Source organism: Equus asinus, chromosome 26, assembly GCF_041296235.1.
Source record: "Equus asinus isolate D_3611 breed Donkey chromosome 26, EquAss-T2T_v2, whole genome shotgun sequence".
NCBI classification, from domain to species: domain Eukaryota; kingdom Metazoa; phylum Chordata; class Mammalia; order Perissodactyla; family Equidae; genus Equus; species Equus asinus.
The window spans coordinates 40,307,839-40,323,815 of record NC_091815.1 but is presented as its reverse complement, the minus strand read 5'-3'; the positions used below and the strand labels follow the sequence as shown (position 1 = coordinate 40,323,815).

The 15,977-nt window shown below is 41.7% G+C and overlaps 1 protein-coding gene across 1 annotated transcript; it reads left to right on the top strand.

The window, feature by feature from the left end:
* The first annotated feature begins 3,530 nt into the window (after positions 1–3,530).
* ZIM2 (zinc finger imprinted 2) lies at positions 3,531–15,543 on the top strand. The gene is made up of 6 exons (XM_044759252.2): positions 3,531–3,909; positions 5,641–5,738; positions 6,399–6,446; positions 7,692–7,818; positions 10,631–10,720; positions 14,454–15,543. The coding sequence occupies exons 1-6, from the start codon at positions 3,531–3,533 to the stop codon at positions 15,434–15,436; spliced, it is 1,725 nt and encodes a 574-aa protein (XP_044615187.2). The 3' UTR covers positions 15,437–15,543.
* Positions 15,544–15,977: the final 434 nt, after the last annotated feature.

Here is a 15,977-nt window from a genome sequence, read left to right as displayed (position 1 = left end):
TTTTCTGGAAAAGTACTTTTAAAAAATTGGATTTAAAAAAAAGAAAACTTCGATAGACCAATGGCCATTGAAAATAACTTGAAGTCATTAAACAATTTGTTGACATTAGGGAAGCTTCTGCCCAAATGGTTTTAGTGGTATTGAGAGTTAGAAAATAAAGGTTGAATGAAAAAAATGTCAAGAAGAAAATAAAAAGGTGCCTAGATCCACTGAGGTAAGTGGTTAAAACTTGGATGATGAGGAATGTAGGATTAAGATAAGGCTGAGATCCAAGAGATAAAAATTTAAGGAAAGCACAGTTAAGAATTTATGAAAAAGAGAAAGGGACTGGTGCTCAGGTTGCCCTCTGAGGAGGCAGGGCCATGAGCCTCCTTTCAGTGCTTGTGGCCTAGAGGGCCTAGAGGGCCTTGACCGTTCAAGGTCAAACTTTCCCTTTCTGGGCAGGGAGAAAGGATTGTGACTCCCTACGCTTGCCTTGGACTTCCCTAGTCTAGGCAGGCAGGCTGGCAGGATTTCAGAGTCATTTCCACTACCACTTTTTCAGGATCCTTCCCTGGAGGCTGCAGACTTAGAAATTTAATTCAAAGGGGCATCTCCTTTCCCAAGAAGGAAGGGATAGCAAATTTAATAATTGGTAGTGCAGGGAAAGTTTTTAGAAAAAAATTATACTCTTCGCACACCCTACCCCAGACTAGATTCCAGTTAAAGAATTAAAGTGGAATGTTTAAATATAATTGGATTATTTAGCTGGTCTCTGAATGGATAGTGATAATTTGAACTTTAAAATATTAAAATTCTACAAAGGCTAAAGAGAAGGTGTGGCATAGCTGGAATTTTTTTTTTAAGCAAGTAGGATGAGGAATATTCTTTATATAGAGCCTTTGCCAAACAGCAACAGAAACACCCTGGTGGAAAAAGTGCAAAGGATAGGAACAATTTTAATAAATTGATAAAAATAATAAAATCTGAAAAAAATACTGAGCTTTATTATTAACTGAAGGAAATGCAAAATTAAAGAATAAGAAGATATTTTTCATCTGTCTAATTGGCAACAGATTTTATTTTTGAAGAAGATCAGCCCTGACCTAACTGCTGCCAATCCTCCTCCTCTTTTCTGAGGAAGACTGGCCCTGAGCTGACATCCGTGCCCATCTTCCTCTACTTTATACATGGGACGCCTACCACAGCATGGCTTGCCAAGCAGTGCCATGTCCACACCCAGGAACTGAACTGACGAACCTCAGGCCATTGAAGCAGAAGGTGCACACCTAACCGCTGCGCCACTTGGCTGGCCCCAGCAACAGATTTTTGAAGAATGATAGTGTTGTTGGCTGGCAGAATTAGTTACATAATTTGCAGGGCCTAGTGCAAAATGAAAACATGGGGTCCCTTGTTTAAAATATAGAAAATCTCAAGACAGCAACAACAGAGCATTCAACTAAGCTTGAGGCCTTTCTGAGCATGGGGCCCTATGTGACTGCACTGGTTGCATTCCCATGAAGCTGGCCCTATTGACTTGCAAGGTGAGTATCTAGTCTTATATATTGAGATTGGAAGAGGAAATTGGTGGAAGCCTTTGGGAGGAAAACTTGGCAGATAGTTTTAAGAACTTTTTAGTTCATACCCTTTGTCCAGGTAATTTTATTTTGAGAAATCTAGCCTTGAAGGGAAGTATCAGGGATGTGGAAAAATAGTTCCAGTGATGGTCATTGCATTATAATTTATAGTAATGAAACCCCAAAATGCTTTCAAACAGAAAAATGGTTAAATTATGTCATAGAAATAACAGATGTGTTTTAGTGGGGAGGAAAATAGCAAAGTCTCCCCCAAATGGCAATTTTGTTTGTGGTTTCGTAGAGTGAATACAGCTTTTGTAGAAGAAAATTATTTTTTATTTTCCTGGTTATAGAAGAAATGGAAGTTCATTGTAGAACATTTTGAAATTAGAACATAGCTTTGAGGGGGGAAGTGTAATCTCCCTGCTCATAGATAACCCCTGGTGTAGTATTTTGGTTTACTTTCCAGTGTTTTTTCCTTTGCTTCATATGGTTAAGCATATATTCTAGGTACAGTTTGTTTCCTGCTTTTTTTCACTTAACATTATAACCTAGATGTTTCCCCACAACTATAACACAGCTAAACACTTTTTTAGTGAAATGTATTGTGCATACAGAAAAGGTCATAAACCATTAGTATAGAGCTCAGTTTTCACAAAAGGAACACACTGTCCATGTCTTAGGCTGCTAGATTAAGAAATAGAACATTACCAGCTTTTCAGGAGCCCCTTATGCTGTCCCCCCACAGTCATTATCACTGTTCCCCCTGCCCCCGTCCCAACAGTAACCACTATTCTGGCTAACACCTTAGATTTGTTTTGCCTGTTTTTGACCTTTATATAAATGGAATCATATAATGTGGACTTTTTTTTGAGCCTGGTGTCTTTCACTCAACAGCAAGATACATCCATATTCTCACTTTTGTTTAGAGTTCCAGTGTATGAATATACCATTCTATGGTGGCTCTGTTTCCTCTCGAAGACTTACTCTTGTCTGATTTTTTCATTTTGAACATTCTGGGGAGTGTGTAGTGATACTCATCGTGGTTTTAGTTCAGATTTCTCTGATAACTAATGAAGTTGAGCCCCGTTTTATACGTTTATTGGTCACTTAGCTTTCTTATTTTGTGCAATACCTGCTCAAATCTTTTAACCTTTTTGCTGTTGTTTTGTCTGCCTTTTTCTTTCTGGTTTGTGTGAGTTCTTTATATATTTTGCATATGAATCCAGTCTTTTGTAGGATATATAGGTATTGTAAAGATCTTTCCTCATTCTGTATAATACACAGTAATTTTAACTCATTTATTTATTTATTTTAAAAATATTTTATTTTTCCTTTTTCTCCCCAAAGCCCCCTGGTACATAGTTTTGTATTTTTAGTTGAGCGTCCATCCAGTTGTGGCATGTAGGATGCCTCCTCAGCATGGCTTGATAAGCGGTGCCATGTCCGCGCCCAGGATCCGAACTGGAGAAACCCTGGGCTGCCAAAGCGGTGTGTGCGAACTTAACTGCTCAGCCATGAGGCTGGCCTCTTAGCTCATTTCTTTTTTGAAAGGAAATTCTTTCTTCTGTAGTTCATCAAATTAGTTCAGTTCATTGTGGCTTGGAGTTCAAGTCTCTTTTTCCTTCAATGCCATTTCTGAAATATTTGTACCCTGTGCCTGTGGACTTTCCAGACCTGGGAATGGGAGTGAGGGAGCATCACGTCTGTAGATGTGTAGATTTCTGTGATCGTGTATTGAGTGATTTGTGTGAAATGAGCTAACTCCGTTTGCCTCAAATCACCTCCACCCCACTGTCCAGTCCTAACTGTACAGGCCATTTGTTAAGTCTCTGTGTAATTTCTGCAGGTCGTGAGGTTTCTGTATCCTTTCTTCACCTGATACAACTTTGCCCACCGTCTTGTACAACAGTGTATTCTGGAGCAACCTGCCTAGTAAAGGATCTCCATCCTGCAAAGGGCCAAGCTCTAAAGATGCTGCCGATGACAGAGGTTTTGGATATCTTGAGGAATCCCCAGCTCTTTCATCTACATGATCAAGAAGAGAATCCAGAAACCATCCCCATAAGGAACCCAGGGGTTCTGAAAGTTTCTCACGAAAAGTTTAGGCATTTTCAGTACCTGTCAATGACCGGACCTCACCAAGCTGTGAACCAAATCCAGGAGCTCTGCTGGCAATGGCTGCAGCCAGAGACCCACACCAAGGAGGAGATGATGGAGCAACTGGTGCTGGAGCAGTTTCTGAACACCCTGCCAGAGGAGGTTCAGACATGGGTGAGGTCGAAACAGCCCAAGAACAGCAAGGAGGCAGGAACTCTGGTGGCCAACTTGATCCAAGCGTATGAGGAGAAAGGTGAGAGAGGAAGGAAGCAACTGGTTGTTTGAACATCTGCTGTATGCCTGGTGTGTAATAGGAGCTGAATAAAGCTTTGTCAAATGAATGAAAGAATTAATTTTATAATCCAGTCTAATCTGCCTCCTGTAGATGAAGGAAATTTTGGGTTTGGCTTTTGCTTTTAATATTTATTATTTCTCTGAGAGTACGCTTTCTCTCCAGCTTTGTTCCTCTCCCCCCACATTTCTTATCCGGCCTAAATTTTAGTATCAACACAAGTCAATGCACACAGCAAAACGAAAAAGAGGGCATAAAATGTGGGAGATAACAAGGTCTGGAAGTTTAACCTCTGCCAAAATTTGGCTGGTTTCTTGGGAACTCAAGTTACTAGATTGGAACTAAGGACATTTCAGTAATGAGAGAAAGCCATTTACTCCTTATAGTTCCTTGAATAAAAATGATTACAAACTAAAAATAAAGTATTGTTTGGGTATATATATACAAAGAGAGAGAGAGAGAAAGAAAAAGGCAAGGGAACAATAAATATGAATCCAAGACCATAGTTATTTCTGGAGAGAAGGCTAGAGTGTGGACAGGAAAAGGCATATGGGTAGATGTAAGTTATTGGAAATGTTCTAGTTTTGGGGTTGGGTAGTGAATTCACAGGCCTTGATTATACTTAAAAATATAAATGAATAAATTTAAAATAAATGTGAGGGTCGTGCATGGCTCAGTGCTGATATCATATCCTGAATTAAAGATTATGATTAATCCAGTTCTGTGCACCTGAATTCCTTAAAAAGACTTTTGAAGATGCTAATAGTGAATATGTTGAGCATTTACAATGTACTATATTCTAGGTTTTATAGTATTAATGTTTTATACATATTAATTTATTTACTTCTCTTAATAGCTCTTGAAGTAGGTATTACTTCTTGATCTGTAGATGAGAAGACAGAGGCACAAAGAGGTTGAGTACCTTGCCCATGGCTCCACGATTAGTAATGGCCATAGCCAGGATTCAGACCTGGGTGGCTGGTTCCAGCATTAATCATGGTGTTACACTGCCTCAGGTGGACATAGGGGATATTGTCCCAGGGTAAAGACTTGGCCAAAGGCACAGAGCTATTGACAGAGCTGTAGTTGGCGGCAAAGGAAAGAGAGCTCCCTAGGATAGAAAGAAACAACAGATTAATGAAAGGTGCACTTGGGAAGAGACTACAGGCAAGGGTGGCCTTCAAGATTCAGGTTTCTGTGGGGAATGTGGTGGCTGTCTTCTAGGTCAGTGAGTGAAAAAGATATAGGAAAAGCTTAATAATAAGAGCTGCCTTTTTTTTTTAAATGCCTACTGTATGCTTTACACATGTAATGTTTAATCCTTACAAGAGCCCTTTGAAGTATAGGTATTATTATTTCCTTTTTACTGTTGAGAAACTGAGGTTCCTTGGTGATTGAGTGGATGGTGATGCTGGGAACCACTGATACAGAGAGAACATCCACTTTATTTGGAAGGCAGGGGGGAGCCACTGGGATTTAGAGCTGGAAATGACCAGAGCTCTTTTTTGGAACTTACTATATTGAGCTGAAAAAAGATTTTTATGGTCTTTCTCTTATCACAGAAAGTCTCAGACTGCTGCTACCTCCCGTGGCAGGATGGGGTGGCATGGGAGTGACAGGCCACTCTCTGTGTCTGTAGGTGCTGCCAGACTGGACTCAATTCCATCCATGACATTCCTTTCTCTCTTCTAGGTTTTCTCGCTCAGGACTCTGTCCTTGCAGAAAAGAACACCGAAGAAGACCGAAAGGACACAAAGATGTTTGACAGTCTGCCATCTGCTGGATCTCCTGTGAGTCAGGCTTTCTTCTGACTTGGTTATCCAGTATGGGCATCTCATCTCACCTTCCTGATTTCCAGACCTTCTCTATTTAATTAAACCAAACCCTCATTTTCTTTAACTCTTTCTATAAGTATCACCTGACTGAGCCTTTCCCTGGCTATTTCATCTAAAATTTTCTTCTGACTTTTTATATCTCCCTTCTTTGCTTTATTTTTCTCTATTGCAGTTATCACTATCCCACATACTATTTCTTTAACATGTTTCCTCTTTTCCTATCTTTTGAATGAATTGTTTTTTAAAATTTGTTTAGTATTCCATTTTATCTCCCCTTTTGGCTTATTCAAAACAACCCTCATTTGCACTATTACTGTGCTTGTTTATATATGAAATGAATGGCAGCTAATATAAGGACATGAAACTGTTGTGAGATTTTCCTTTTTTCAAGAATGTGCTCCTTAATGTTCTTGTTAAATCACATTTTGAAACGTTAAAGACAATTGATGAAATTAATATGCTGCACTTCCTTTAGAACCAGAATAAAATTCATGGGGGGTGGCGATTAGGAAAAAAATTGTCTTAAAAGGTTCCTTAAGAGGGAGATAAGGAAAAAAGGTTGAGAAACACTGTTCTAGAAGATCTGCTCCTGACAGTAGCCCTCTGTCCTTGCAGTGTCCATGTCAAGAATCCCAAGTGGAGATGCCCACAGGAGCTGCTGAGGTAATATAAATAAGGAATTTATAAATGGTTGGATTGTGACAAATGGGAGTGCCTGCCCCATTTAAGGGGCAGCTTTGACTCAGCTTCAGCTGATGGTACCATGTGAGAATGTGGGCCTGGGTCCCCTGATCGTCCAGTTTTTTAAAGAGAAACCAAAGTTCCAGTTAATAATGTTGAATCTACAAATTTTTTGGTGTTGGCAGCTAATATGAATTTTAAAAAAGAATATAAAACTCATGTGAGCCAAACAAACCCCTCTGTAGGACCTGGGCAGCCGGTAGGTGACTTCTAGTTTAAATGAAATGTTCATTGGTCTGCATAATGTTTCCTGAAAACACAGAAGATATATATTAATAAAATGGGTATCATAGTATTATATAGTCTTCTAATATCTGCTTTTTAAGTTCAACCTCAGGTTACCAAGATTGGTGCATGTAACTATAGTTAATTAGTTTGTATTGCTGGAATATTATTCCATTGTATGACTGTACTGTGATATATTTGTTTCTTCTACTATAAATGGACTTTGGGTTGTTTCCAGGTTTTGGATGTGACAAACAGCACTGTTATGAACATATATGTCTCCAAGTACACACAAGCAAATATTCCTATGAATACAATTTCTGGGTCCAAAGTGGTTTACTGATTTACATTTCCCTTAGCATCTTATAAGAGATCCTGTGGGTCCACATTCTAGATAACATTTGGTATTGGCAGTCTTCTTAATTTTTGTCAGTTGAATGGGTATAAAATGGTACTCTGTCATTTTTATTTGCATTTCCTTGTTTATTAATAATAATAAATATCTCTTCATATTTATGAGCTCTTTGCATTTTATGGATAAGTCACAATCACCTACCCACACTCACTTGTAAGAAAGAACCAGAGCCAGGACTTAAACCCAACTCGCTCTGATTCTAGACGCTGAGGTATACTGCTCAGCTTTTAATTATGGGCATTCATTCTTTCTTTATAAAGTGGCTGAAAAAGATCTTTTTCCTCCAATCCAACTCTGTAGCCATTAGCAGCAGGAACTGTCTCAGAAATGTTCCCCCTTCTCAGACTACAAGACAAAGAAAGGTACATTGCCAGGTCCCTGTAGCCTCCGGGTTAGAACACGTGGATTAGAAGCTTTCTACTGGTCTGAATGTCAACTTCCGTGGTCAGCCCTCTCATCTGGCTCCTTCCCCGCTCCCTGGGATGACTTCTGGATTTCAATCATTTGGGAGTTTTCTGGTGTTTTAGGAGTTGGTGACTTTCGAGGATGTGGTTGTGGACTTCAGCCCAGAAGAATTAAGCTGCCTTACTGCTGCTCAGAGGAACCTCTATCGGGAGGTGATGCTGGAGAATTACAGGAACCTGGTCTCCCTGGGTAAGTCTGCCTTCTCCATGGAACTCAGTTTCTGCCCTCTGGGGAGATGGTTCTCAACTCTTTTCTGTCTTCCCATCAGTAACAATGGTTCACCATGTTGATGAGTCTCAACGCAAATCAGAGACAATATTTTAGTATCACACTCACTGTTACTTGTAATATAGCTAACATTTATTGAGCAGTTAATATATGTCAGGCACTAGTCTAAGCCCTTTACATATCTTAACACCTTTAGTCTTTTTTTTTTAAAGATTGGCACATGAGCTAACATCTGTTGCCAATCTTTTTTCCTTCTTTTTCTTCCCAAAACCCCTAGTACATAGTTGTATATTCTAGTTGTGAGTGCCTCTGGTTGTGCTATGTGGGACGCCGCCTCAACATGGCCTGGTGAGTGGTGCCATGTCCATGCCCAGGATCCGAACCAGTGAAACCCTGGGCTGCCGAAGTGGAGGGCGCGAACTTAATCTCTCGGCCACGGGGCAAGCACCTCCTTTAGTCTTTATACTGGTTCTATGACAGGGAGGTATATTTGTTGTTGTTGTTACTATTGCCATTTTACAGGTGAGCAAACTGAGTCATGGAGAAGTTCAATTACTTGTCTAAAGTCACACAGGTACAAAGTGGCAGAGCTTGGATTTGACCTCAAGCGGTTTGACTCCAGAATCTGCCCCCTTCAGCTCTGCTGTGCTGTCCAACAGGGGTTTGCTTCATCAGGTCTTGGTACAATAGGTGTCTTGCAATGATGTTTTTTGAATGGCTGAAGGAATTGCTGACAATTCCAGGAGCTTGAAAGTCTTCTACTGGCCTTGAGGTTTGAGAGTCAGATTGTCCGTCTCTCTTCAAAATCCAGAGTTGTTTACCTCTCCCCACAAGCTAAATGTTTTTGTTGTCAGTGTCAGGATCCTCTTTTCAGTGGCTTTTCTGGGGCCTGAGGTCTCATGAAAAACACAATCGCAACCAAACACTATTCCCACCATAAGCTGGTGCTCTTTTATCCCTGTGAATTCAGAGACCTGCATGGGGAAATGGAGCGCTTTACTTCAAACCTGGCACAGTGGTGTGTAATTTGAACTATGACTTTTATTGCTCACAAAGAAATGTCTTTTTCAACGTATTCTACACTCTTCTCTCGGTTACCACATTTTATGACTTAAAATAGAAGGGAGAGTATGGAGAGAGGGAATAAATCAGTTTTATCTTTTCAGCCCTCGTGCAATGACCTGGAGGCGTGTCCATTTTCTTGTGAGCCCTTGGCTTCTTACAACACTGAAGGTTTTGGGTTAATAAAGATCTTACATGTCACCTAGGACGTTGTCTTTGCAAGTGTGGAATGAGTATAGTGCGTTCTATAGATTATTTTAGGTGGTACATGGACAGCATGAAATAATCCTTCAATCACTTGGTGAGAAAGCAACTCCTTCTAATTTTCTTCCAAACCTTCTGATTACATCAGGTAGAGAATATCACTTGGGTGATAGCATGTCTCTGCATCTTGTTGATTATTCATTTTAGCAAGGAGAGATCAGACTTCAGGCTCCGAGCCTTAGATAGTCAACTGAAGATAGCTAGTGCTCAATAACCTTAGTTGCTGTTGTATCTATTGCTATGTTACCTTCAGGTTTTTTTTTTAATGACAGTAGTTTCTATTACAGGGTTGATATAAAGGTTCCATTTAAGTTAAGTGCATTTAAGTTAAAAAGAGAGGTGATCTAGAGAAAAATCTTAAATAAATACTAAATACTACTATAAAGGGCACATATATAGGGCTAAAAGGTGAGAGTCATTCATTAGTCAGTGAACTCACAATGTGCTAGGTACTGTTATAGGCTTGGGGTTACAAAATGGATGAGAATTCCTGTTCTCATGGATGTTACATTCTAGTAGGGTGAGAGAGACAATAAACAAGTAAGTAATAAGGTAATATCTTAGTCGATTTGGGCTGCTATAATAGAATACCACAGGCTGGCTGGCTTCTAAACAACAGAAATTTATTTCTCACAATTCTGGAGGTTGGAAGTCCAAGACCACAGTGCCAGAACTGTTGGGTGAGGGTCCTCTTCTGGGTCGCAGACTTCTAGTGTCCTCATGTGTTGGAAGGGGCTAGGGCACTCTGTGGGATCTGTTTTCTAAGAGCACTAATCCCACTCGTGAGGGCTCCCCGCTCATGACCTAAGCACCTCCCAAAGGCCACATTCCCTAATACTATCACATTAGGCACTAGGATTTCAACATGCATTTTGGGGGGATACAAACATTCAGACCATAGCAGGTGGTATGCAAATGAGTGAAGTTTGGGAAACATTGAACTAAGGGAAGGGGAGAAGAAGCATTTTAAGACCAAGGGAACGAAGGTTATCACAGGAGGAAAAGAACCATATGTTCAGTTTTTGAGCACCTACATCGCCAGAATGCCCATGCTGAAGTAGAGAGCCTGGCACACGGCCCTCAAGTACCCTCTTCAGTTTTTACTCTAGAGCAGAGTTTTCCAACCACAGCACTTTTGACATTTGGACCAGATCATTCTTTGCTGTGGGAGGCTGAACTGTGCATTGCAGGATGTTTAGCAGCATTCCTGGCCTCTACGTACTGGACACCAGTAGCACTCCCTTCTCCCCTTGCAGTTGTAACAATCAAAAATGTCTCCCAACGTTGCCAAATGTCTCCTGGGGGCAAAATCGTTGGAAACAACCTTCATTTTTCTTCTGTGTGAATTTGCATCTTCCTTATTATCTCAGAGTCTTTAGAGCCCAGCCTGGGAGTTGCTGTGGGTGCAGGACAAAACCCCCAGGTTATGAGTCTCCTTCTTCAACAGGGTACCAGTTCCCTAAACCCGACCTTATCTCACGGCTGGAAGAGGAAGAGTCACGTGTGATGGAGGAAGACAGCAACACAATATGTCAAGGTGGGTAGTGAGGGGGAGGCCCATGGAGACTGGAATCATGGAAAGACAACCGCAGTCACTTGGGGTGGGGCCGGGAGCTGTTAGTCAGGGAGCTTCCTCAGAGCCCACTCAGGTCAGGGAGAAGGCCAGTAGGTGGTCTCTCCTCAGGGCCTCACATGGCTTCCCCACCTCGTGTGCTCAGCACTTCCCTTCATCTCCTCTCCGAAGCTTATCTCTTCCTGCAGTGTGAGTCCTCTCCTGCCCAGCTGCACGAAGGCCGGGTTCCCTCTTCTCCAGTGTTCCAGACCTTCCATTCATTTGTGCCTTTCCCTTCACAGTTAGAAATCATAGGTCTTTCCTCTTTAACTGAGACAAGCAAAAAACCTTTGGTGTGATACCCTGTCTCTTTCCAGCTGCCTCCCCCTTTCCCTCATGTCAGCTCCTCAGACTTTTTGATACCCAAAAGGTTCCTTCCCTTTCCCTCCTTAACCCCTGAAATCTGGTTTCCATCTCCCTACCTCTGCCAACACACACACACACAGTTCTACAACTTCCCCCAAAGCTCCTACATCCTTAGGGCTCAAGAACAGAACCTTCTAGACTTTCTCTTCTCCAAACTCTATGGCTACAATATTATAATATTTACCATCTCTATGAAATCTCTTTCTTTGAATTATGTCACTGTGTATGTCAGTCAGCATCATCATTGTCCTTCAATTACAGTTAACAGAAAATCACTTCCAAACTAAGCCATAGAGGGATTATTAGTTTACAGCACTGGTCAACTGGGCTTTGAGGGTGGTTGGATTTAAGGGCTCAGTGATGTCATCAAAGACCTAGTTTCATTTTCTCTTTTCACTCTGCCAACAAATCCTAGATGTGCTTTCTTGTTCCTGTCCAAAGAGAGAATGGGAGAGCAGGTGTATCAAAGAATCATTCTCAAGAACGAGGAAGCTCTTTCCCAGAAGCCCTTGACACAACTCTCCTCACTTTTCATTGTTCCATTTTGGGTCACATCTCATTGCTGAACCTGTAGCTGTGCTCACTCTAGTGCTAGTTAACACTGTCCTCCCTGCCTTTTCCTGGGTGGGTGAAGTGAATGCTCAAACAAAATTCAGGGACCTACCAAGAGGACTCCTCTCCCTGTCTTTGTTTCTTTCATTGTCTTCTCTTCTGTACTGTAGTTTGTTCATTCATTCTTTCATTTGGTCAGTCATTCCACAGATATTTATTGAACTTCTGTGGTAGGCCAGCCACTGTCGTAAGTTCTGTGGATTCAGTAATGAACAAGACAGACAAAATCCCTCCCTTTGTGGAGTTTGCATTCTAATGGGGATGGTAAGTGATAAACAAACAAATGGTAGAATCTGTATAAAGCAGACAAAGTGGCATATAGGAGACTGCTTAAAATGGGATACTCAGGGGGCCAGCCCTGGGGCCGAGTAGTTAAGTTCACATGTTCCGCTTCAGTGGCCCAGGGTTTCGCTGGCTGGGATCCTGGGTGCGGACATGGCACCGCTCATCAAGCCATGCTGAGGCGATGTCCCACCTGCCACAACTAGAAGAACCCACAACTAGAATATGCAACTCTGTACTGGGGGGATTTGGGGAAGAAAAAGCAGAAAAAAAAAAGAAGAAGATTGGCAACAGTTGTTAGCTCAGGTGCCAATCTTTAAAAAAAAAAAAAAAAAAGGTAGGCAAGGCCTCACTGAGGAAGATTTGAATGAAACTAAAGGGGGAACCACATAAAAAACCTTGAGGAGGAGTGTTGTAGGCAGGGGGAACAGCAAATACAAAGGCCTCAAGTTTGGAATGAGCTTGGATGTTTGAGAAACAGGAAGAAGGGCAGTGTGGCCTGAGTGAAGTGCACTCAGGGTAGGAGATGAGGTCACGGAGACAGATACAGGCCAGCCCATGAAGGGATATGTTAAGGAATATGGATGTCATTCCAAGTGAGATGTGAAAAAGATATTGGAAGGTTTTTAGCCAAGAATGAGTTAGTGTTATTGACCACTAGTCACATGTGGTTACTTAAATTTACACTAATTAAAATTACATAAAATTTAAAGTTTAGTTTCTCAGTCACACTAGACACATTTCAAGTGTTCGTGAGCTGCCTGTGTCTAGTGACTACTGTATCACACAGAAAAAATATAGACCATTTACATCATAGCAGGGAGTTCTATTGGGCAGCACTGTTCTATGGAAAATGAGCTTTAGGCAGACCATCAGAGAAACCGGTTGGGAGCCTGTTGGAGTTCAGTAGGCTAAAGCTGACGGAGGCTGGTGCTGTGATTGCAGAGTGCTCAGGTTTGAGGTATTCTCTGAAAGGAGAACTGGCAGAACCTACTGAGACATCAGAAGTAAGGCAGGGCGAGGAAAGCAGAGGAACCAGGAAGGACTGGGCTGTCTCATAGTCTTCCATGCTTGAGTCTTCAAAGATAATTTCCTAAGAGATCTAATCCATCATGATGGGTCCACTTATCTCTCTTCTCCTGTTGACTGCCTAAGCTATATTCTGGTTCTGCTGTTTCTCCTGGACTCTGCTCACCTCTTCCCACCATCTGCCAGGATGCGACCACTGTGTTCATCGTTGTCTCTTCCAAGCCACAATCTTATACTTGATTTTCTTGGCTTCAGTTTCTTTCCCACTCAGGGAGTTGCCTTTATAAAGCACAGACTTGACCAGCTTCTTACCACTCTCAAAAGAAAATCCAAACTTTTAGCAAGACATTTAAATCCCTCCCAGGCTGACCTGAAATTCATATTCCAGCCTCATCTCTCCCAGATATTCCAAGTAAAACCCTGTGTTTCTGGCTCCCCAGGCCTGGATACTCACAGTTCAGTATCTTTGCTCAGGATGTTTTATAAGCTTGCCACCCCCTTCACCGCTTACTGAGCCCAAATGCCATCCTCTCTGCTAAACTTTCCTGTTCCTCAGTGGAATCAATCCCCTCGTCTCTTCTCCTGTAGTCATTTATAGTCAGATTAGCGTCTTTTTTACACTTCTCATGACAATCTGGTTGGGTAATACCTTGCACAAAGTAGGCATTTAATAAATGTTGAATTGAAGGGAATTAGTTGGTTGGCAGTGTAGACAAGCGATTGGAAGCCAAGAAGAGAGTTAGAATTTTTTTGCTTTATTCTGAGTGAGAGGTTGTTGACCTGTTGACTCCAGTGTTTCCTCAGTGGTCTTTCTGAACTATGATAATAGGCATTCTTAAAAAAAAAAACACAAAATGTGTTCCATGGTGAGATCAGTTTGAGAAACGCTACATTCTGTACCTTCCCTCTTTGGGATTCAAGACGCCAGTGAAGGTTCTGAAGACTCCTACAGGAGTGAAACCTGCTTGACTTGTATTGTACAAGATTTCCCAAATTGATTTGACAATGGAATCCCTTTATGGCCCCAGCTATTTGTTTTTTAGAACACTAGTGATCTACTAAACATGGTCTGGAAAATGCTGACAGATCCCAGTCCCAGCTCTTTCTCTGGTTTCCTCATTCTCTTGTCTGTGTCTTTGGCATCTTTGCCAACCTTCAGTCCTCCTGGGTGGTCTCTTTTCTGCCTCTTCCTCAACCTTCCTTGCTTACTCTCCTTTCCATCCTTTTCCAATTCTCTCCTTAGGTTCCCAGAAAATGGTCAAACCTCCATAGATCTGTCCTGTTATCTTTGGTCTCTTTATTCTGTTTCTCCTATAATGATGTGTCTCTCTGAGTAGAAAGAATAGAGGAACTTTTACATTTCTTTTAGATTGGGAGAAAAAACTGGAAACCAAAGATGTAACTCCAGAGCAAAGCCTGCCTGTACAAAAGTCATCCTTGGGGGCAGGAACGGAGGGTTTGGAGGTAGGTAACTTCTGGCCTGTCTATGTAGGAGAGTCTTCTCCTGATGATCCATCAGAATCACACCAGGTCAACCAGGAGAAATTTTTGAGTCCTTTAACAGTGAGTGACCCCAAGACCCTCACTCAGGAAAGAAGCCATGGCAGTGATGAATTTGAGAGAAGTTCAAATCCTACTAAACAGTCAGAGGCTCCTCTAGGAAAGGATCCCCAGGAATGTGCTACTCCTAGAATTTACACCAGTTCCCAGCCAGTGGACAATAAGCCTTTCCTCCAAGACAACAAATACCACAGATGTGAATTTTGTGAAAGAACCTTTAGTACCAAAACAGCCCGTGAGATACATGAGCGGATCCATACTGGGAAGAAACCGTTTGAATGTAAACAGTGTGGAGAAGCCTTCTACCTCATGCCACACCTCACCAGACACCAGAGGACTCATCCTAGTGAGAAGTCCTCTGGATGCAATGAAGGTGGAAAGTCTTTCATTCAGCGTGCAAATATCTGTGGCCGTGTAAGAATTCATAGGCAGGAGGAGTACTATGAATGTTTTCAGTGTGGCAAAGCCTTTCTCCAGCATGTGCATCTTTTTCAACATGTCAAAGCCCATGAGGCAGCAAAAGCCCTTCCACCTGAGTTGCCCCACAACAAGACATATTTAATTCGCTATCAGCGGAAACATGACTATGTTGGAGAAAGAGCCTGTCAGTGTTGTGACTGTGGCAAAGCCTTCAGTCAGAGTTCACATCTCATTCAACACTATCGAATTCATGCTCAAGAGAGGCCTTACCAGTGTCAGCTGTGTGCGAAGTGTTTCAGCCTACCTTCATACCTCACTCAACATTATCAACTCCATTCTCAAGAGAAACCTGTCGAGCGCAATTACTACTGAAAAACCTCCAGTAAGAGAACATTCTCAACATATTTGGCTTCATCCTGGAGAGAGACCCTCTGAGAGCTATGAATATGAGAAAGCCATCCACCAGCCCTCACACCTCATTAACGACTTGAAAATTCATCATAGTGTGGTCAAAAACAGTGAATAGTTGCAAGAGTGTAGAACAGTTTTTTGCAAAGGGAGATTGAACACGTGTCAGCAGTCACACAGGCCAAAAAGCCTTACAAAGAGTGTTTTTGTTGCATAGGAAAGAAGCTGATAGATTTTTCTCTCCTTTGGTGGTATTTGTAGAATGGAGAACCTTGATTTTGACATCCCGACAACACACCTGTAACTGGCTGTTGGGCTCCAGAGTGGCAATCTATTGCCTGGGTTTTTATAGAAATGTTTACATGAAATATTTTCACCACAAGAGATGTATCAGCACAGGGCATGGTAAAAAGATTTTCCAGGTGTGCCTATATCGATTCATCCACAAAGCTGATATAATTGGTAATATATTTACATCGTACCTCATAGTTTACAAAACATTGCC